Genomic DNA, 22926 nt, shown 5'->3' on the forward strand with positions numbered 1-22926 from the left:
AGAGGCTGAGTGTTGGGGACGAAGGTTACGAAGAGACCACCTTTTCACCAACACAATGGGGTTTCCATATAAAATAAGTTGCCTATAGTTCCTATGTACAACTTTGAAAAAAAGTTACCATATAACTATCTAGTATGCAGCAAAAAGTAAAAAATAATAACTAATTTTAAATGGAATGCACTGGCACATACTTTACCAAGTTAAATGCTAAATTATTTCCATACCAGTAACTTTCTTCTTGTTTAAACTACCTTAATGCGTGGCATAGGTATAGACTTGTACCTTTACAAAACTATGCATACTATGTGCATAATATTACACACACCTACATCAGCAAGGGAACCTTCATTACTTATTTAAACCTTCTGACATGACACCAAGATATATACGTTAACCGAATATGTGAACTATACACAATCCTGCTCCCCCAAGTGGTAGGCTCACAGGGTGGTGGCTCTATGTTACTTTTTTAGTCTGTGCCTGACATGGACCCATGGGTCAAGGCCTGGCAAGGTTTGACTCCAGAGGGATGCCTTAGTGTCCCTTTTCTGTGCAAGGTAACACACTCCTGAATTGCCATTCTCGTAAATGTTATAAATCATGCTTACACTGGCCCCTCCCCTGGGACCAGTTTGATATCAGAGACCCTAGAAGAGGTCGTTGCCCCTGAAAACACAGCTCCCATGGTAACCTGAACATACAAACCTAACCAAAATTAGTTTCCTGCATAGGGTTGCAGGGCTTCACCTTAGAGATACATGTTGGTTATGAAGTTCTGACATCAGGTATCAGTTTGGAGTCTGTTGATGTGCTGTGTTGGAGATTCTCCAAGTGGTGGTAGGAGGAAGGGAGAAAATTCACTGTTTATACAGTTACACAATAATTTGTAGAATTTCAGCAACCCAGCTCTTCTCTAAGCATATTGGTTTGTGAGCAAAGCCAACATACAGTATGATTTCATCTGTGCTACCATCAATACTAATAGCTTTATCGCCAATACTGGATACACTAGCTTGATGTACTCTGTTTGCAGGATTTTCTATTTGTCCCTGTTTTGATCTAATATTTAAATGTTTACATTTATTTTATCATACTGAAAATAAAGTAGTTACCCTAATTTGGAATCCTATACAAAAAATGTATGTATTTTGGGTGGGGGAGTTTAATGTTAATGAGGGGGTTGGAAACTTACCTTATTTCCCACAGTGGATAAAAGGCCAAACAACGCTGAGCATTCTCATAATGAAAAAAGTAATGAAACAGCAAAAAGATTGGTTTGAAAAATTATGTGCAGAGATTTGTGGTGCAGAGTTACCCAAATGCATAAACCTCCCTCTCTCAGTCATAGACATGTACAGATGAATGCACACACACGTACACACTCACAATAGAGTGAGTACTGGCCAGTGTGTCCCACTTTAGTGCTAGGAAATTTACATCTCCGCATCTGCTCTTCCTTATACAGCATACACTTTGAGTCTGATCCAAACTCACATGTTGGGATTCTAGCACCTGTCTAAAGTTTCCTCGTGGCTCAGAAGTCGTATTGCCTTTGTTGATCTTATGTTGTCTGCTTTCCATAGGAACATCTGTTATGAAGGTTACTGCATCAGATGCTGATGACCCTACATACGGTAGCAGTGCCAGAGTGGTGTACAGCGTACTGGATGGAGAAAAGTTTTTCACTGTTGATAAACACACAGGTAAGAGTGATACAACTTACTGTATCCTTTCCTATTGAAAGAATAGGCAACAGCAATGTAGTTGTCATCAACAGGATATAGGAGATGAATATTTAATGAAAGGAAAAAATAAAATTCTATGGACACATAAATTATTTGTTCTGTTGTTGTTTTATTATTATAATCTGTTACTGATTGAATTTAGACAGAAATGCATTGGGAGTTTGGCACAGTAAAGCCTTAAAGTTTACACTTTTTACTCTGCTATATTGTTAAGGATGTACGAATTGCAAGTAATCACCAACCATCAGATCAAAATGCTGGGTTATAGTTCCACCAGATCCAGATTTAGCCAGTTAAAAATATCCCCAAGCTGTCTAATGGAAAATTCAATTTCCCTACTGTTCTCAAGCTTATTGGAGAAATATGGCCTGACCCACAGCCGTTCAAGAGCAGCTTAGCATTGTTGTTGCCTTCGAATTCCCCCTAGGGAAAAGCACTAAAGTTTTAATCATTCCTTTTTTGGTCTCCCCGACTTTGATTTGGTCAGCCTAGGTGCTTGGATGATAAATGGCTCTGCCTTGGTGGGACTAGCCAGGAGACTGTATGGTTCATTCCAGCCTCTGTCTCACGACCCTGTTCCATCCACCCCCTTTCCCCATTTTGTAGGCGGACAGGTCAGCCTAATGAGTGTGAGTCAAGGAGTTCAAAATGAAGACCAGACAGGCCAGCTGTGAAATCTGCTTTACTGATATCACTCTCACTCACCTTGACAACAAACTCAGTGTTTTTCTTTTCTTTTTTTTTAATTTACTGTCACTTTGACCTTGTTACAATTATCTGGTGGGTGTTATATTTGACTTGAGACAAAGGTCTGATTTTAAATACACTACAAATGTATGTAATGTCATGATATAATTTCCTCACAGTATATTATATATACAAAGATTTAAAAAAGTAACACTTTAAAATTCAATTATAAGCATCTATTACTCTTTTAAATCCAAGTATTTTCAGTATTTGATATCAACTTCAGTGGTACAGGAAAAATATCCTGATATACCAGTCCAGATTCATCTTTGTGGAGTCTTCTGTCTTTTGTGTAAAGAGAATTTTCTTGAAGTTCCACAAATTACATATAAAGATTAATAACCATGGCTATAATGTGCCATTTGCAGTGTAATTAACAGTGGCATTGAATAATGCTGAGCTTGCCTTTTGCGCTGGTGTGTGTGTCTTGCACATTTACTACCTCAAGCCTTTACAATTTGTATTATATTATTTTGCAGATGAGCCGCATTTGAGTTTGTCTTAAAATGTGGAACATGTGATTTTATTATCTAGATGTTTTATTTTTGTTGTTGATGACTCTTTGCGATAACACTTTCCTTCGTTCCTTCCAGTTACTTAGCTGAAGGCAGGCTGACTTTTTTTTATTATTATTTTGTGTACAATTGCCATTAAGACTGAACTAGCAAGAAAAGTGGTTTTGTAGGCACATGATAGAATTAGATTCCCATTGCTTAGCGAGATGAAGTCAGAAAAGCAATTGATGTGCGTAAAAATAAATAAATATATAAAACATACCATACTGAGGCCTGAAGTTTCACAGTTGGTCTATAAGGCCCCATTATCCAGTTAAATTGTTTATGAGGTTATATGATGACCACAAGACAGCATGAACTAAATAGTCTGCATTCATGAATACAGACTGTTTAGAGTCATAAATAGTCTGTGTAGATGGCGGAGACTGTAGCATGACATTGGAATGATGGTGTTAGTTGCAGATTGGGGCTTTACTCTTAACTGTCCCAATTTAGACGCATCCCCTCTAGCCTTTAGTGCATTGAATGTCATCTGCCTCTCTTCTTAACTCGAGACCTATATGTACTGTATTTTGGTTACCCATAAAACATGGCCCAGGGCTGAATGTGACTGGAATCAGTGAGTTGTGTACCCAACACAATGCAAACCTTTGGGAGTGAGATAGCACACCAAGTCCAGGAAATGCATCAATAGATTCTGATGTGGAAAATCCCAAGGGGTGAAGTAGAATTATATTACGGCTGCACAGTAAACCAGCCAGCTACTGATGCAGCTACTGCTGGGCCAACAAGGAGAATGTCTCTTTTAAACCAAGATGGACCATGTTGTACTTTGTGAGCATGTGGGAGAGATAGCTATGTAATAAAAGTGAGGACCATAGTACTGGCAGTCATGACAAGACATTACGCTAAGTCCAAAAATATATCTAACATAACCTTTTACTGGCATTAGTCAGGTTGTCTCAATTGTTTGTATGTCATAATAGGCTTATTGGATTTGTTTCCACAGATTTTCACCGTGGTGGCCTAAAATGTTCAGTTTCATATTTGTTCTGCTGATCTTAAGTTGAAAATGTTGTATTGTATTTTTACATTTTACAATTGTATAATTGTATTTAATAAATCTTGTGTTGTTAGAAATACTAGAATGGCTTAATCAGTCTGCCTTTAACTCAAAATAACTAAAGAGAGTTACAAGTACAACAAAATATGTGGTGTAAAGTACATCAAGTCATTGCATTTGTTTTGCTTCTCTCTGCTTGCTTCCTAACTCTCTGTCTCTCTAAGTCATCACTTTCTCAGTGTCCCTTACTTTCTCTTTCGAAATCTACTTCTCGGGTTTGTCTTACCTACCATGGAATAGTTGTAATGTTGTTCAGGGTGGCTGAGGCATACCTTCATTCTGCCTCTGTATAATATTCATTTTAATACAGCTGAGCCATAAAATAGTGTATGTGCAGAGGCACAAATATGACACAATCTCTTCCATCCAGCCTGTCTGAGGAGGTGAAATGGAAAGTGCTGCACTTGTGCCACCATAATACACTGCTTAGCACAAGTTGATATTCGAACTGTGGAGGAAAATTTAGTTGGTTATTGCATAAGTGCTAACCACTAATTTAACCTTTTCAGTGCCCTCACTTACTACTCCTCTTCTCCACCACTTTCTCTTTCCCTCTTTTTATCTCTCTCCTTCAACGTCTCCTCCATCCCTCAATCATTAGGGATCATCATGACAGCAGTGGCAGATTTGGACCGAGAGACACAGGATCGTTACGAGTTGGTTGTCAAGGCAACAGACATGGCAGGACAAATGGGCGGTCTCTCTGGCTCGACCACGGTGACCATAGTGATCACAGACGTTAATGACAACCCACCACGCTTCCCACAGAGTGAGTGTCTCCCGCAGATTCTCTTACTTTAGAAAATAGAAAGAGATGCTGGGACACAGGAGGAGAAGGAGGAAATAGCAGAGAAAAAAGAGGTGGAAATGACTGATGCAAAAGAAAGAACAGAAAATTTAGAAAGAGACGACGTGTAATGAGGAAAGTAAAAGCCACAGACAAAGAAACTCAGAGAAAGGGATGAAAGACACGCCCTGTAGTTTGAAACCCGCAGGCCACAGACGGCAGTAAACAAGAGCAGCATCAGCAACCACACTGAATGTTCATCCATGTAGTCTGAGAAAAAAAACACTATTTATGGGCTAGTCAAACCTGTAGGCCATAGCAAAGTAGTTCATCAAATGTGGAGAACAGATGCATTCATCTGGACATTTGATCATTCGTTTAAATGATGCTTAAGCAAACAGAATCAATATGGTTGATTGTCCCTTCTTTGTAATGATAGAGATTTATGATGGTGAGGTGGTTTTGGGGCTAAATGGCTTTCACATGACTTTTGGCACTCACATACTCAACTACTAGAGTTAAAGAAAGAAGTTAAAATACAGTCTGTCTCCCCTCACCATAAAGATGCACTTAATTCCCCTTGATAGACAACCTTATTAATAGCAAATAGCCGAAGACTATATGACATGACTATACTGAAGGTTTGCCACCTTAAACAAACTAAATATTATTTTCAATTACAGACTTCTTTGGAGATAAATTACTACACTACTACTTTTGTTACAGCTAGAGGTACGGCATCTAGCAGTCTGGATGATTGTATTTGATATGTCTCCACATATCTCTATATTTACCTAGAAAGAGGGACAAACCTTATAGTGTATAGTATGAATAGGTAAACTTTGGAAAGCAGCCTCATAAATAACATGCAAAGGAACATGACACACTGCACTGTATATGTAAGAACTTTGATGTTTTCACATAATTTCCAATCCGGAGAAAAATAATGTTTTATCTTCTTACTTGTATCTTATTCATAATGAACTTTCTCCACCTACAGCCATTCATGTATCGTTCCCCTTCATCTCTGCATTGGTGTTTTTTCCTCCTCTTCTCCATGTTGTTTCTATCTTTTGGTGGTGTTTACTACAGTTACACAGTCTTTTGTCACATCACCCCTGCTTTGCTAAACCTGTTTTATCTGTTTATGTTTCTCCACCTCCGGCCACCTTCTACCAGAGATGTATCAGTTTTCTGTGTCAGAAGGGGCAGCTGTGGGAACACCGGTTGGACGCGTCATTGCCACGGATGCAGACATGGGAGAGAACACAGACATGAGCTATCTGATCAAAGATGGAGGAGAGCTCTTCAAGGTCACTACTGATGTGGAGACACAGGAAGCGGTTGTTTCCATCAAGAAGGTACAGTTAATTTAATACATTGTTGTGCTGCTGATATTGTTGGCCATAACACAATATTAAGTTTTACCTCTTTTGATTTCATAGAAGCACAAAAACATAGACATCATTTTGACTCAGAGTGAATGACAATTTTATTTTCATTGCATTTGATGATTCAGTCTTTTTCCCCCAATGAAAAATATAACAGATGAATCAGTCTATTTCCTCCTAGCTAAATAAACTAGCTAGGAGTTATATTATACTTAGTGCTATACATGTACAAACGCAATTCTGTATGCACTCATGTTGTGAATGAGAATCAAGCGATGCCTCTGCTGTGCTTGAAAAGAGTGAGTCAAAAATCCGACGTACTATCATTACGAGGTATTCTATCTACATTTCCTGTAGGCATTTGTTGTTGATATCTCCGACTGGATCTTATGAAAAGTTATTGGGATTCTGTTAGAAATCAACAAGAGACTGAGTCTGTGTGGGATAGAATTCGACAAACATGATTTGGGCTTCTGTTGGCAAAGTTAATAGTGTTTGCTCCTAGCAACTACTGTATGTGTTCTCCTTAGCAAGCTGATCAACTCTTGCCCTGTTCAGGCAGAAACCCAAGGTGCATTGAAGAAGGGGAGAAAGAGATGATTGGTCTTTGATGATTGATGAGCATCAGTTGCCAACTGGGTTTTGACTGGTGCTGTCAGCGCTGTGTCTTCAAAAGTTGAAGTGTTTTCAGCTATATTTTCCATCTTGCATTCTGTGACAAGAAAGGAAAAAATGCAGAAAACAGTCACATCTTTGTATTGTAAAACAAAGATGTCAGACAATGACACTTATCTGTCATCAGCGGGGCTTGATAGAATGACTCAATTGCAGTTCAATAGACAGCCAACAATGTGCTAATCTTAATGATGGTACAGCTTTTAGTGGTGACTCAATGTTAATTTGCTGGCATCATGAGAACTTGAAAGAGATCATCAAAATGCAGCGATATGTTTATACATTGGCTCAGTGGTGCCACTGGTGCTGGGATTCTACTCTTATCAGCCACAACATTAAATCCACCTGGTTGTAATTGTGTGGTGGACAGGCTCAGCATGGGAAATATTTCATGCTGGCCATTATTAGCAGGTGTTAGAACACAGTGTATCACAGCTTGCTGCATATAGGGCAACACATACTAAGTACCCATGCTGATCCCTGTTCAACACAACATAAAAATCACCAGCTGGATGTAATGGTGTGGCTTATGGGTCTGGGTTTTTTCAACATTTTTTTAACATTTTAGAGTTATTGACATCTAGTATTGCCATTATTTACTACTATTGATGCAGTGTTCTCTAACTTCTGGACATTTATTCAAAATCTTCTTCGCCTTTCAGCCACTGGACTTTGAAAGCAAGCGCACCCACAATGTTGTAGTAGAGGCAGTAAATAAGCATGTGGATCCACGCTTTGTGGACCTCGGCTCCTTTCGTGACCAGACCATTGTTCGGGTCAGTGTGTTGGACATAGATGAGCCACCCATCTTTCAACCAGCAGAGGGCGCTATCATGGAAGTGCAAGAGGATGCCAAAGTCGGAGCGCTGGTTGGCATTGTCACTGCCAGGGATCCAGATGTGAAGAATAAGCCTGTCAGGTATGACAAAGTCTCTAAAGTTTATTATGTTTGAAATGATAGAACTGTTATAAGATTAAGGTGTTTGTTTTTTTGTTTAGTTTTTTTCCCAAATCCTGGTTTTTGTGTGGCATCCACATGGATAACATTAGACAAAATATGATAAATGACAAAAAGAAAGTAAAAAAAAAAAGATTCAACTGTATCAATACTATTAAAACAGTGCTGTTTTTTAAACTAGCTAGGCTAATAACATATCTTAACCAAAGCACTGGCAATAACATATTGTTGTGAAAAGATGTCTCAGTGCTGAATATGACTAACAATATGACAAAGACGATGTTTAGCATACTTTCAATACTTTTTTATGATTTGGATTTAATACGGCAAGACATCAGCAACCATTCCACAAGTCTAGCAATTTTAATGAAAAATAATTTTACTTTACCACTTTAGATACTGGAACAAACTGCTTTTAAGAACTAAACCTTGTAAGTTGCTATAAATATAATGACTAAATGTAAATGTAAGTAAATGAATTTGTATTGGTAGTGTAAAATAATCAAAAAAAAATATATATATATATACATATATTCCTCTTAAAGATCAAGTGAACATCCAGGCAAACAGTGAATGATGGGTCTTACACACTGGATGAGGTAGAACTGAGCATCTTTTGTTTTGTTTTTTTTTTCTTTCAGATCACTGCACATGATAAAAACAATCTCATCTGGTAATCTTCTGTATTAAAATATTATGTCTTCGGAAAAGCAATTGCCGTGTGAATGGTGAATGTAGATAAGGGCTATAGTCTCACTTACTGTAGTATACACCGACATACATAGGGCCTGTGCAAATTACCTTGATTAAAAATTCATGAGGCTCAGAGTTCCAGGTGTAATAAAATACAACACCATGGCAGCACTGTCGTTCACCAGTGTTGTGGCAGCCTGAAGCTGAAAGTGTGCATATCTGATACACACTGTATGTTTCTGTGAGTGTCTCTGTTTGAGTAAGTGAAAGAGTATGTGAGCAAAAGGGAGGGGGAGAGGTTGGCCAGGGGCCATCCACAGGGCAAAGTTAGTGAGCTCATAGCCTCTGGCATTAGGCAACACACCCTCTTGAGATTCAGCATAGTCATGCATCCTGAGTGATGAGGTTTTAGTAAATAATAAGTATAGATTGTGGAGATGATTACCAATACCACCTTTTTGGCAGAGTGATTGTTTTTGCTACAATAAAGATGAAAGATGTTATTGCTTGGGATGGCTACATTTATCACTATGGCCTTCTTCTTCACCACTAGTTCACCACTATCCCCCATTACTATGTCCAGTCTGTTAGCCAGTACCGGTTTCTTAGTCTGTTTCTAAGTTCCACTGAATATCAGCTTGGTCATTCTCAACCACTTTTGGAGGTGGATCCCATATTATTACTATTACCGTTCAACTACACATATCCAGCCTATAGAACATCCAAATGTTGTTACTGTACAGTGCATCCAGGATGTATTCAGAGTTCACAACTTTTTCCACATTTTGTTATGTTACAGCCTTATTCCAAAATTGATTAAATTCATTATTTCCTCAAAATTCTACAAAAAACACCCTATAATGTCAAAGTGAACATTTTTTTTTTTAATTTGCAATTTTATTAAAAAAAAACAAAGCAAAAGAATCACATGTATATAAGTATTCACAGCCTTTACCAAATTTAGTTCTGGTGCATTCTGTTTCCACGGATCATCCTTGAGATATTTCTTCAACGTCCTTGGAGTCCCCCTGTAGGATCATATGTTGATATGATTTGGAAAGGCATACACGTGTCTATACAAAGTTAACAGTGTATGTCAGAGCACAGACCAAACCATGAAGTCCAAGGAATTGTCTGTAGACCTCCAAGACAGAATTGTATCAAGGCACAGATCTGTGGAAGGGTAAATACATTTCTGCATCTCTACTATTGAGAGAGAAGGGCCTTAGTTGAGGACCTGACCAAGAACCCAATGTTCAATCTAAAAAGTGCTCGAACATTTCTTTGTGGAGAGAGGAGAACTTTCCAGAAGAACAACTTTACACCTTTACAGCACTGACTAAAACTGGCCTGTGTGGTCAGATGGAAACCATGCGTCAGTAGCCTGAAGAACTCTCAGATCATGAGAAACAAGATTCTCTAGTCTAATCAAAAAAAGATTCAACGTTTTGGCCTGAATGGCAAGTTTCACTTCTGCAGAAACCCAGGCACTGCTCAGCACTTGGCCAATACCATCCTTACAGTGAAGCATGGTGGTGGCAGCATCATGCTGTGGGGATGTTTTTCAGGGGCAGGAATTGGGAGACTATTCAGGATAGAGGGACAGATGAATGCAGCAATTTAAAGAGACATTCTTAATGAAAACCTGTTCCAGAGCATTTTTGACCTCAAACTGGTGAGACAGTTCATATTTCAACAGGACAACTAACCTAAGCACACAGCCAAGAAAACAAAGGGTACGACAACTCTGGAAAAGTCTTTAAGCCAGATCCCAGACTTAAACCAGACTGAAAATTTAAATACTTGTGTACATGTCATTACCTTGTTTTTTATTTTTAATATATTTATTTTTAAAATATCAAATGAAATGTTTTAACTTTGGACTAAAACAATTTAGGAAGTTAAGACAGACACAATTGTGGACTGGTATGGGGTCAGATCTGACACCCTTAATCACCCAAGAAAATTATAACATGAAATCCTACAAAACAAGTTCAGGTTTTATAAAGGAAATGTAGCTTGTTACTGTTTCCTGGAGTTTAACATAAAAAAATCTGTTTTATTTATTGACATTCAGTAAGGCAAATTAAATGCAAATGCAATTCAACACCCACACAATTGTATAAATGCATGCATGATCAGAAATTGATTTAAATACTTGCAGTTCTTTAAGCATGTTATATTTTATATCTACATGTGACCATGGGAGAAAGCTGGCTGGCATGTTGAACAGAAAGGCATTAAGAACTGATAATGCCCTTGGTACTTTATTATGGTGTGTGTGGGCACAAGTAAACCAGCCAGCTGTGTGTGTGTGTGTGTGTGTGTGTGTGTGTGTGTGTGTGTGTGTGTGTGTGAGGTGGGGAGAGAGGAACAAAGAAACCTTTCAGCAGATTTTTGTTGACTCACCAGCCTTCCGAGAGCACCAACTACCCCCTAAGAAGGAAAGATGCATTTGTGTTTTTTTTCTGGAGTGCACAATGAAAATTTAATGTTTACTTTCTTACTCAGAATAGGCAAATAAAGAGTAACTATACAGCTGCTTGTAGTTAAGGGATCCAGCAATATTAGGGTCACAAGACCTGTGACAACTCTCCAGTGAATTCCTTTAAAATATAATCACTTTTAACCTTGGCCCCATCTGTGTAAGTTGTTATTCTTTAGTGTGGATCAAAGTTAATTGATTCAATTCAAGATTCAAAAAACTTCATTAATCCCAGAGGGAAATTGTTTTGTCTTGTTACAATTTCCCTCTAGGTTTAAGGTTTTTTTCAATCTTCAACCCAAGTCCTTGTTAAGTGAGAGTCTATGAGATAAAACAATACAATACAATGAAATATAAATTACTCAGAAACTGAAGGTCATGTGAAAAGATCTACTCTGTGTCATTTTTTTGAATGATTTACTGCTTTCTTCTGGACAGCTGTGCCTTATTTATTTATTTATTTATTTTTGTCATCGGTACAGGTTCTCCATTGATCGGACCACAGACCAGGAGATGATTTTCCATATTGATCCTGATTCTGGAGCTATCACACTGGGCAAGATTTTGGACAGAGAGACTGCTGGCTGGCACAATATCACTGTGAAGGCTGTTGAAGCAGGTACATTACTTGCTGTTTCAAATTGAGCTTGTCACACTTGAGTTGTAAATCATCGTTCTGCTGGGAAGGTTGTGATATTATTTATGATCTAGCTACTTTTTCACCTTGACAACAGTTCTGAAAGTTGATGAAAATACTCTAAATTTAATTTAAAACAAGCACATATAATTAACTCTACAATCTGAACCAAAATGAATCGATGACATTTTCACAACGCACAAAGCTTGATGTATGTTAACATGTCAAAGTAAGAAAATAAGCCTTTGTGATAGCTTTAATATAATAGTAATGAAATCAACAAATAATTAAATTCATTTTTATTATCACCAACAACAGCCATGTCTCTGAAGGAAAAAACAAAAGGAAACAACAACACAACTTCACAACTGAAATTTCAAGGACATGACTTGCATTTGTTTGAATATTTTACTGCTTAATCTATTAAACAAAAGTTTAAATGGCTCTGATGATTGACAAGCTTTGTCTACACCCAGTGTTTGACAGTGATAGAGACTGTACAAGTTGAATTAGATGTCCAACATTTGCTGCCAGGGGTGATAAGGGGTGACAGACAACCTCAGACTGCTGTGATCATTAGTTAGCAAAGCTTTTGGCACATTTTCAGCAGCAGTGGGACTTTTAGTTTTGAGAAAATGAGAGAATAGAAAAGTCATGCACACTAGAAGGACAGCACTGAGATGCACATTCTGTTGTTATGAACTTTATCGTCTGAAAAAAAGTTATAGTAAGTGTCATGAGATGATAGGGCATTATAACTCATAGAAAATGCTAATATGAGTATTTTTGATAAATGTCACAAATGTGTGCAAAATATAGTTGTACATTGTGCAGCATGCACTCATGCTTGTTTGATCTGTGGATAAAAAAATAGCATGTCAGACGCGTGCAGGTTAATAGAAAATACCACCTTTTGATTAATTTGAGTGGAAATTTATTTTAAAAAAATGTTTTACTGTTAATTGACATAACTAATGAAAGCTAAATTGTTCATATCTTAAGTTTACTGACCAGTTTTCCAAGAAAAACAGTCATCTCAAAACAACACTAAAGTGACTTTCATTTGCTCTGCCAACCCATCAAGGGCTTCTTGCTCTTCAGTAGTAGCCATCACTGTCCTGCCATCTTTGTGTTCCTGATACCAGAGGGAAAATACATCATCATTGCATTGCTTGTCTTATAGCTGACAAGCATATCACTGGAAATTTGTGAAGAACCTTTTTTCTTTTTTTAATCGGGATGGTTTATTTTGACATACAAAGGAAAATGAACAATGTAATAACTTGGGGAAGCAAAAAAAGTTATTACTATACCATTACACGTGAACTTGAAAAAGGAGGAGGTCTAGCATTCCTCATGATTTTAATCTTATACAGATGAAGTGATTTTGGGATTGCTGTGAAAGCAGAGGAGATTGCATTCTGCCTCTCACCACCAACACAACAGAAGAAAGAACAAAACAATGCTCATAAACGCAGCTGATTTTAAAATATCTTCATATCTGTTCCTCTCTCATATATCCCCAGACTGTGATTACTCCAATAATCAATACAGCCTAAACTCAGTAAGCAGTCTTACCCAGGACAAACATTAAGACAATATTAAACCTTCTGAGCCTTTTTTTTTTTTTCAAGCTGTAATTCCCAGAGCAATTTGGGTGCTTTTGTGCTCTGCCTCTTTGTGCTTGGCATTATGTCATAGGCACATTTTAATGTTAATTGAACATTTAAAGCGGTCCTAGCCCTTCCAATATCAGACATAAACACATGCCTGCACTTGATAGATAAAACCTCTCACATTGCCTTCCAAAGAAATATCCAGACAGACAGAGTCAGTGGTCAACGCCATCTGAATTCCCATGTGGTGTGTCTTTATCACTTGTTAACTCATAGAGTCCTGAGAGCTGTTGATGCACAGACATAAGACAGAAAGGAAAAAAAGACCATAAGAAACATGGGAATAGACAGGGGATGGGAGGCAAATACAGTACATGTGAACCACCTTGGTAGATTATTTTAAGAAAAGAGCTTGGTTTTCTCCACTTACTCCATAATGATTTTGTTACTGTTTTTTTTTTTTTTTTTTGTGTCCCTCTGCTCATTATAGCTTAGGAGCCACAAGGTCAACTTGTTTGAGGACATCGTTATAAGTACAATTTTGTGGCACAACCCTTAATTATTCACCCAGTCTATTGCTGACTTTTGAACTTTTGTATTGTCACTGTGTCAAAATTGGACAAGTGACAACAGCTTTCTGACAGCGTTTGGTGTCTGTGCCCTAGGATTAACCCTGGCTACAAAACTGCAAGAAATACACTAAATGTCAACTACTGCACATATGCCTGCAGGCTAAGTAAAGAGGTTTCATTCAAGTGCAGGTATTTGCAGGCTGCACTGAGATGATAACCCACAAATCAAACACAAATATACACATGCATACACAGCATATCTTCAAATTCACCCAATTAAAAGTAGCACCCAGTAGCAACTTTTTCCGTACACATTGTCAGTATAAATGAGGAAATAACCACTCATCTTTACAGTGCTCATCTCCCTTCCAGAGAACACAGAACCTCCTGAGTACAGGAGGAGCATTTACCTGCACTGTCACTAGACATGGTACTCGTACTTCCTGACAGTCTTCTCCATAGAAACATATCAGGCTAAGTTAAAGTGACATATAATTTTCAAGAAGTGATAGCAAGTATGATATCACCTCGCAAAACTGCTTTTCTACCCAGACAGGTAGATATGGGGGGAGGGGAGCATCACCCTCAGGGCAAAAACATATCGAAGTAACTGGAAAGTCTTTATCTCTTTCACCTTTGCAGGGAATAGACATTTTCTTCACTATAACTTTCCTCACTTGCTGTCTCGCAAACAAATGCACACTGTTTGATTTTTGTGGCTTTTGAACATTATTCTCTCAGACTCCAAATGAATCACACATTTGTTGCAACATTGCGAAGGGAGATAAGTGTCTCTTTTCAATCAAAGTTGGAAAATGCTACAGAAAAAAAATTATCTAAAAAAAATAGCAAAGTCCCATTTGCAGAATACAATACACTCACATTAAACTGAGAGTCAGAATGAGATAAAACTCGGTAACAAAGTGTAGAACAAGAGGATGTTGTTCTTTATAAATTATGCACCATAGAGGGTTTAAAGTGTTCTGATTAGATGAATGTAGTAGATGCTATTGTAGTGCAGGGCACATCTGTCAACAAGAACGGGAAGACATAATAACGAGTAATCAGGGACCAGAGGTTGTGACCTGGCTGATGCGTTCTGCTATTCTGTCCTGTTATATAATCGCTCACATGTCCATACTGTCAGTGTAGATATAGAGGAGGAGGCGATCCTGAATACTCAAACAGTTGTTTGATATGTTTTGTTTTCCTTCACTTGGTAGGTTGGCATAATTAATTTGTCAAACAGCGGTCATGCATAGTATATAGAGTGCTTGTGGGGGATTTCTGGCAGTCAGGGACACGGAGTAGCTCAGTTGCGTTGCATTAGTGTCAAATTATTGGAAATGTGAATGGTTACATAGACGTTCTAATGTCATCAGGATTATTTAAATTTTGTTGTCTGTTGTGTATTGGTGTGTTTTAGGCTTCACTGGGATAAAAGTGAACTGTTTGTTTGGTTGCATTCACCTTTTATGATTCAAACCCATTTCAGTGAATTTTGAAACCTAAACACTTGATGCAGTTATCACTGTTTTACAGCATTTGCATAATCACCCTACTGCACTGATTACACTTACTATTTATTTGACTGCTATGTAACTCACTTGGGTGCTGCAGTGTAAGACCTTGAGTGCTGATTGATATAAAAGTATACCACTCATGTCATTTTGGTGACATTGTTGACTTTTGGCACTAGTTAGCATCCAGCTAGCATGTCAAAATTGAAAGGAAAACAAATAGCCTATGTAGATGGTTTTATTAGCATGTTTCAGATTCCTTATAAAAGTATTTTTCAGATGCTGACATTAATATTGGTTTTTGCACAGAATGCTCCCTCAAGTGGACATCCAAGTAGGCCTTCAGATAGCAAAGAAGTGGAGTCAGTGGGAGATCAAAACAACATATGTTTCTGGAGGGATGTGAAATAGCCTCACGATGAAGTGTTTGAAGAATTTTCTAAACTCAGATTTTATCTCTTTGCCAAGACCAAAAAGGGACCACACCAACTGAATGATGGAGCCCCTTCACAGTTTTCAGTCACCAGCAGGTGTGTTGGCAGAGACATTGTAAGGTGATGATCATTGCCAGTTTATTTCTCAGTTTTCAAACAAACAAGGGATGTTGATGATGTCCTTTCTGCAAATTTTATCTCACATCTGACAACATTACTAAGTTCTATTGACAAGGAACATGTTGTATTACATCACGAAGCTTCTTCAGTGAACAAAGCAACGCTTCACTCATGACTTACAAGGGACTGTGCGGGTATCCCAAAAGAGAGCGAGCAGATTAAGAGTGTTGCCTTGTGAATCATTAAAACATGCTAAATCATGTCCTACCTGTACCGGTAACAAGTCCGATTAAACAAGCCATTGTTTTAGGATTAGTAGGTGATTCTAAGCTAATAGTAGACAGAAAAATGATCACATCACACTCTTAGACCACTACAAAATGTAGGAATATAAGGGTAAGGATAGAGCTGGTAAAGTTCTTTTTTTTACAACGATCTGATTATAAGATATTTGTAAAGGAACAATTAGAACACACTAAGTCTATGTTGCTCTGAGCAGTTGCTCATCCTGCAAGCTATCTGTGATGTTTCATGTAGTATGGATCATGGCAACATTTATAGGATTTAAGTTGTTTGTGCTCAGTTGGTGTTTAGATGGAAAGTCTAATTTTGTATTAGTTTGATGTAGAGATTGCCGTCTGCACTAAATACATCCTACGAAGTATTTTGTCATGTAAATGAATGATAATCGGCTGGCACAGGCACAGAGATACCCTATGCATCAGAGGCATGTTTTGATTCTCGTTGGTATATCACAGATTTGTGTATTCCCAGTAGCTTAACCTCTTTAATCCTAACAGTGGTGAAAATAATTTGCCTTATTTGTTGACTAAATATTGTAACGAGTGCTCTCACTCTATATGTGAATCTAAATTATTTTTATTCCTTGCTTGTAGGATGTTTAAGGGCAGTCATCGATAAGAACATACATCAGCGCCTCAGTCTGTAAGCTTTTGTGAACAGTTTTGTCTTTGAAAAAGGGTAATTGTTGGACTGTGATATGTTAATTTTTCATTAAGCATGCACCACATAATTTGACCATTTTAGCGGATGTTGTAAATAATTCAGTGTGTTCAGGAGACCTTGGAATATTTTGTGTGGTTAACCAGGGGGGCATTTACAGCTGTTAGTTCTTAAACACACAAAAAACTCAAACTGAAATAGAGAGATTTTGGTAACTAGTGAGTGTGTATAATGTCGCAGCTATGCAATAGGAGAAAAATGACCATATTACTCTGCATTCACAATTCCTGCATTGTAGAGCTCCTTGCTCAGTAAAGAGGCTGGAGGCAGTCACTGTTGAGTACATTTGTGTTTTCATTTCCCCTCCTGACAAAAGTGACACTTTAAACTAAATAGTTTTCTCCAACAAAGAAGATGAACCATTTGGTCACAACTAGCATGACAGTGCTGACACACACAAGTGTGTAGGCTCACACATGCAGTATATGCAATGGCATTCTCTCGCATCCTCTGTATTCCCTGAGGTTCTGTCACTATAATTCAGTGCCTGAGAGATCTACTATACAGTTGTTGTGGAAGATTCACAACAGCTGGTGTGTGCCGCACAGATGCAGAGCATGTCAATAATCTGTTGAAATCCTTTTATTTTTCTTCTCTATCTGAAGACAGATTTAGAACAGCACCACTTGGTCCAGATGAATGAACCTGTCTCACTGAATAACTCTTTTTTTTTTTTTTTTTTTTCCCCATGGAGCGAGTTTAGGATGGGTAAGGGAGGGGCTATCTCACATTGTTTCATCAGTTTTCAATTCGGGGAATTGAAATGTAAAATGGGTAACATCTGATGATTGCTGGTTTTCATTCTGGCACTGCGGGAACAGCGGCATAATGTGAAGACGGAATTAGAAGAAGAAGAAGAGAGGAGATATCTAGCACTGGTGGGGCTCTCTGCATTTATGTTCTTGCTGCTCTGGCAAAAAGCAGTTAATTTAAACCAAGCATTGATGTGAGGATTATACTATTAGTTCAGACCAGCATTCTCATTAGCTTCTGTGCCTCTGTTGGGCTGAACTGTGTAGTGAGATAGAGGGAGAGAAGCTTGAGAATTTGTCTACTAAAGTCTGTTAATTATCAGTTTACCTCACTGTTTTTAGTAAATCTGTCTTGTCTTTTTCTTCTTTCTGGCCCGCAGCCCACATGCTATTTTCCTATAGGTAGAGGAAAACGTAGTGACTCTGAGTTAACCCATATGATTCTGTTGTACCTTTAAACCTGAGGTGTACCTTTGAAATCATCTTCTGAATAGATGCTCAAGCCAGAAAAAACATGGGCCACAATGAGGAAACTTGGCGGAAATGAGATGTGGAAATCCTTGTTGGGGAAAGGATCAACTTAAACAAACATGCCCACAAATATGCTACCCCTTAAACTTTAATATCATCTTTTTGGACCAGTAATTTAAAAATGTATTTATTTCTGAGATTCAATTCTTGAAAATACAAAACTTTATAAATAATAAAGACTTTGTAGAGGACAGCTAAATATATGTCGGTCATTAGAAACAATCAGCAGTTTCTTGCAGTCATAGAAACAATACATGTTGCTTGTGTGATTCATTTGTACATCCTAACTAACCTTGACTATAATTTAAACGAAAGAAGTTGTGTGGTGGTTGCCTAAATGTAGACATACAAGTGCACACACACACACACACACACACACACACACTAGCTTAGAAGCTTCAGACTCCCTTTTGTATTATGTATTATGAAGTGTTTTATGAGTAAAATGGAAATGCCATCATATATTATATAATTAAGAATGAGAATTATGATTCAATGTGAACTGGAGCTTATTTGAAGTGGATTTCGATTGTGCTAATTATACATTTCCACTCCCACGTTTACATTTTAGCCCATTAAGAGAAATGTCTTGAGAGTGCTGTGTGGTGTTGTTCCTCGTGTTTTACCTAGTTGAAAATAGCATGAAAACTAAAATTGCAGCATTAAATTTGCAATTTCGTCAAAAGCATTTATTTTTCATTATCGTTGTGCTTAGGTGATCCTTTTGCACTCAGACTATTAAAGAGCTATATTCTGTAGTGTCATTATCGGATAGTGACGACCTAGAGACAAAAATGGAATCTTTGCTACCATTTTCATGTCACTCACTGGTGCCAGAAAGTGTTATTCAGGTAATGGGTGCAATTTGAGGAGGCATTAGATTAAAACCCTTTAACATTTAGCCACAATGGCAAACCGACTGCCTTCTTGCTTGGAAAATTTCATCCATTTAAGTCTAAAGACAGACAAGAAGAGCACTAACAATGACAGTCATGGACTCTTAAATGTGGAATCTTGTCCACTCCAGACTCTTTTGGCAAAATCGGCATGTTGGCACATTACACAGTTACGCATATACAGTATTTTGAAGAAAACCGGCCTGAATGTAAAACACCTTGGTTGCATATACTGTATGTGGGTAAACAGCAAGTAAAACACAGGCTGTTGTAAAGCCTGTGTGGACAGCTGTACTGATTAAAGTAAAATCTTATCTGCATGGGTGGATGTGCATAAGGTGAAAAATAGAAACACCATCAGTGTACAGAACTTAATACTTTAGGGATACTCCTTCAATTACCAGAACAATCCTTGTAGCACTCGGTCATTTGTTTTTCAATTTAAAACGAAAATTTTAAAAATGAACAAAACTAATTTAAATTATTGTTTCCAAAACCAAAATGAAAAAAATGGATAACAAGCACTCATATACCATTTAAATTTTTTCATTGGGAATTAGTGGCATGTCTTGCCAAAAAGTGACTGTCCACCACAAACAGATTGCTGTCCACAGGAGTGTGCACAGCCTGTTAAAAAACATATTTTCCAGCTGCGACTAAACATGCTTATTTCCGTATCAAAGTGCAAATACAGTATTTTAAGCTGTGGTAATAGCAATGGTATGTCTTTGTAAAATTTAAAGGTTCGAGGAAATATTTACTAAATAACCATAGTAACAGTCAGAGGAACCCAATGTCATGTAAAATGCATTCAATCAGTCTTCTGTAGTAACTGTGTTGTATGCCAAAGTCCGGCATAAAAAGGGCACTGCATATCATCATGACAATATTATCCCAATTGTAAAGTATGGTGGAGGACACATCATGATTTGGGCCTACTTTGTTGCATCAGGGCCTGGCCAGCTTGCAGTGATTAAGGGGAAGTAGTGTGACACAGGCCTGCACTCTGAGAACAAAGTGTTCTGTTACAATATTATGGTATAAGATGTTTAAGATAAGATGGGGTTTTATGATTAAGTGCTTTGTGTGTAAGGAGAAGGAATTTATTTTATGGTCTAGATTTAACAGGGAACCAATAGAGAGAATAAAATGAGCTGTCTTGCTTGTTTTGGTCAGACCTCTGGCTGCAGCATTTTGGATTAGCTTGAGGCATTGAGTTATTGGGACATCCTATTAGTAGGGAATTACAATAGACCAGTCTAGAAGTAATGCATGGATTCATTTTTTAGAATCACTTTGAGACAGGAGGTACGATACTACTTGGGGCCAATCATCTAGCGTAAGTAGATGATGAAACATTTATAAAGTGAAAAGTATCCTGTGGAACGTCACAGCTAACTTTTATGTGCATGGAAATGTCATTGTTGTATAAATTAGAATATATATAGATAAACTACTAGATTTTAACTAACCTAGAGCAGTTCCTTTAGTTCTAATGACACATTCCAGTCTCTAATTAAATGTTGTTGTCTAAATGTTAGACCTTAGAGTGACTAGACTCTAGAGTGTAGCCTGCCTCTCAACCAATGACAGCTGGAAGTGGTTTCAGCATCCCGTGACCCTTAACAAGAACAGTTAGCATAATGGAAGGATCAGTGGATGTAATAGGTGAATATTGTGTTTTTTCCTGTCTCTTCTGTAGATAACCATACCATGGTGTCCCACTCAGCAGTTAGTATTCGGATTCTGGATGTAAATGACAATCCTCCTGAACTGGCCACGCCGTATGAAGCCTCAATATGTGAAGATGCCAAACCAGGCCAGGTAAGCTTTTTCTTTCAAAATTGGATTTTGTTTATATGCACAGCTTCTTTCACAGTTTGTTCACATTAAGAAATGAATCTGTATATTTCTGAAGTCAAAACTGGAAAAATAATGGCACTTGAAAACAATGCTGTACCACTCCAAAAACATGCAGATAAGGTTAATTTGGAGATTCTTATTTAAAGGGCAGAATAAAGGTTTCTGTCACTATTGCATGTTAACATAATTATGTTGATATTTGTGCTGGTTAACACTATAATTCAAAAGAAGACAGCACTGTGGACCCCAGGTGTTGTGATGTGATTAAAGGTGTATAACAACAGGTCACATACTGTAACAGGATCTAGACAACAGTTCAAACATGATTTGATCTTAATATTTCCCTTTTGCTTAGATAATGGATATTGCTGGATTGATTCTCGGGCCACTCTAGTGCGTCCTGCCTTTCTAGTGCTGCCTTTATCACTGTGAATGCTGTTGAGCATTCACAGTATTGTTGTTGTAATCTTTATCACTGTGAATGCTGTTGAGCATTCACAGTATTGTTTTCCTAATCTTTATTATATATTATATATTATTATTATTCTTCCGTACACTTTTTGGACTCTAACTAGTCCTTCATACTTTGAGCTACAGAAACCGTTCAGGTATCAAAATGTTCAGCTTTTTAAGGAGAAGTGTGCTTCCATTCAGAATTTTTATAACTTTTATACTTTTTAAAATATTTAACTTTTAATAACTATTTTTTATAATGGATTCCTATGGGAGAGTCTCTTCAGCAACTCTTCAACTTCTTCTTCTTTCAGCTTTAACTACTTCAGCATACTTTCAGCTACAGAAATCATTCAGGTATCAAAATGTTCAGCTATTTCTGCTCTTTTAATCTTCCATTCAGTTTTTTAATATCTTTTATAGTTTTTTCATAATTACAGTTTTTGTGACTTGATGTTTTTGTCTGATTTTGGACTTTATAATGGGAGTGAATGATGGAACGTTGGTGCAGCTAGAGTGGATGACGTCACAGCTTAGAGTGGAGAGGCCGGTTTTTTTAAACCAAAATCTTTCTCAATAAACTGTCAGCACGGCCGCAATTTTCACTCTTTCTGAATAATTTCTTCACAGAAATGTAGGTAAACTTGTCCTGATTCTGATAAGCTACTTATATAAGCTATGAGACAAATCGTTTTTTCTCTGTGAGCCTCAGAGTGACGGGAGTCCCCCTCCGCTCTCCCATTAGCCCCAATGTTAAATTCGGTCTGAGATTCTGTCCGACAAGCTGAAGGTTGCACCTGGATCTCTCGCTCCTGTCACCACAATTTTCAGTCCTCAAACATAAAATTCACACTAGTGGTTCATTAAAGTCTTGGCTCTCACGTAGTTAACTTTTTATGACGATACCTATCGTAGTTTTGCTGAAAAAAGCCTGTTTGTAAGGGCTCCAAATCAGTTTTTACATGAGTGAAAATCTTGGCAGTTGAAGTTTCCCGCCTCTCCCCTACAGTCTCCGTGGCAACGGCTGTGTCGGGTCACGTGATCAGGGCTTGTGTGTAGTTAGCCTGTTTATGCTAGCGGCTCTTTGCTAACCTGCTTCAGTTTCTTCTACTTTCAGCTCTTTTTAACAAAAACTGTAACTATTCTTTAAACTTTTTAACTATTTTAGATAAATTCAGCTATGTTTTATCAACTTCAACAAATCTATTTCAGCTTTTTTAAGTTAACATTCAGCTGTTTTATCTTCTTCTTCATATGTTTATCTCTGTTAAAACACTTCCTGTTTCTCTTCATCAACTTTCAGCAGTTCTTCATGAATCGATTCAGCGTTTCAGCATTCACAGTGCATTTTCTTCAGGAAATGCTTTATCTAGTATTATATATTATTCTT

At 37.6% G+C, this 22926-nt stretch overlaps 1 protein-coding gene across 1 annotated transcript in view; it reads left to right on the forward strand.

Moving 5' to 3' along the window:
• The window catches only part of LOC113153160 (cadherin-22), a 151186-nt gene that overhangs the window by 103611 nt on the left and 24649 nt on the right, over positions 1 to 22926 (forward strand). The window contains exons 6-11 of the mRNA XM_026346637.1: positions 1584 to 1703; positions 4732 to 4899; positions 6097 to 6278; positions 7646 to 7902; positions 11602 to 11738; positions 20923 to 21044. Of these exons, the coding sequence (XP_026202422.1) occupies positions 1584 to 1703; positions 4732 to 4899; positions 6097 to 6278; positions 7646 to 7902; positions 11602 to 11738; positions 20923 to 21044 (986 nt within the window). The remainder of the gene's footprint in view (positions 1 to 1583; positions 1704 to 4731; positions 4900 to 6096; positions 6279 to 7645; positions 7903 to 11601; positions 11739 to 20922; positions 21045 to 22926) is intronic.

The sequence above is a fragment of the Anabas testudineus genome, chromosome 5 (assembly GCF_900324465.2).
Source record: "Anabas testudineus chromosome 5, fAnaTes1.2, whole genome shotgun sequence".
Taxonomy (NCBI): domain Eukaryota; kingdom Metazoa; phylum Chordata; class Actinopteri; order Anabantiformes; family Anabantidae; genus Anabas; species Anabas testudineus.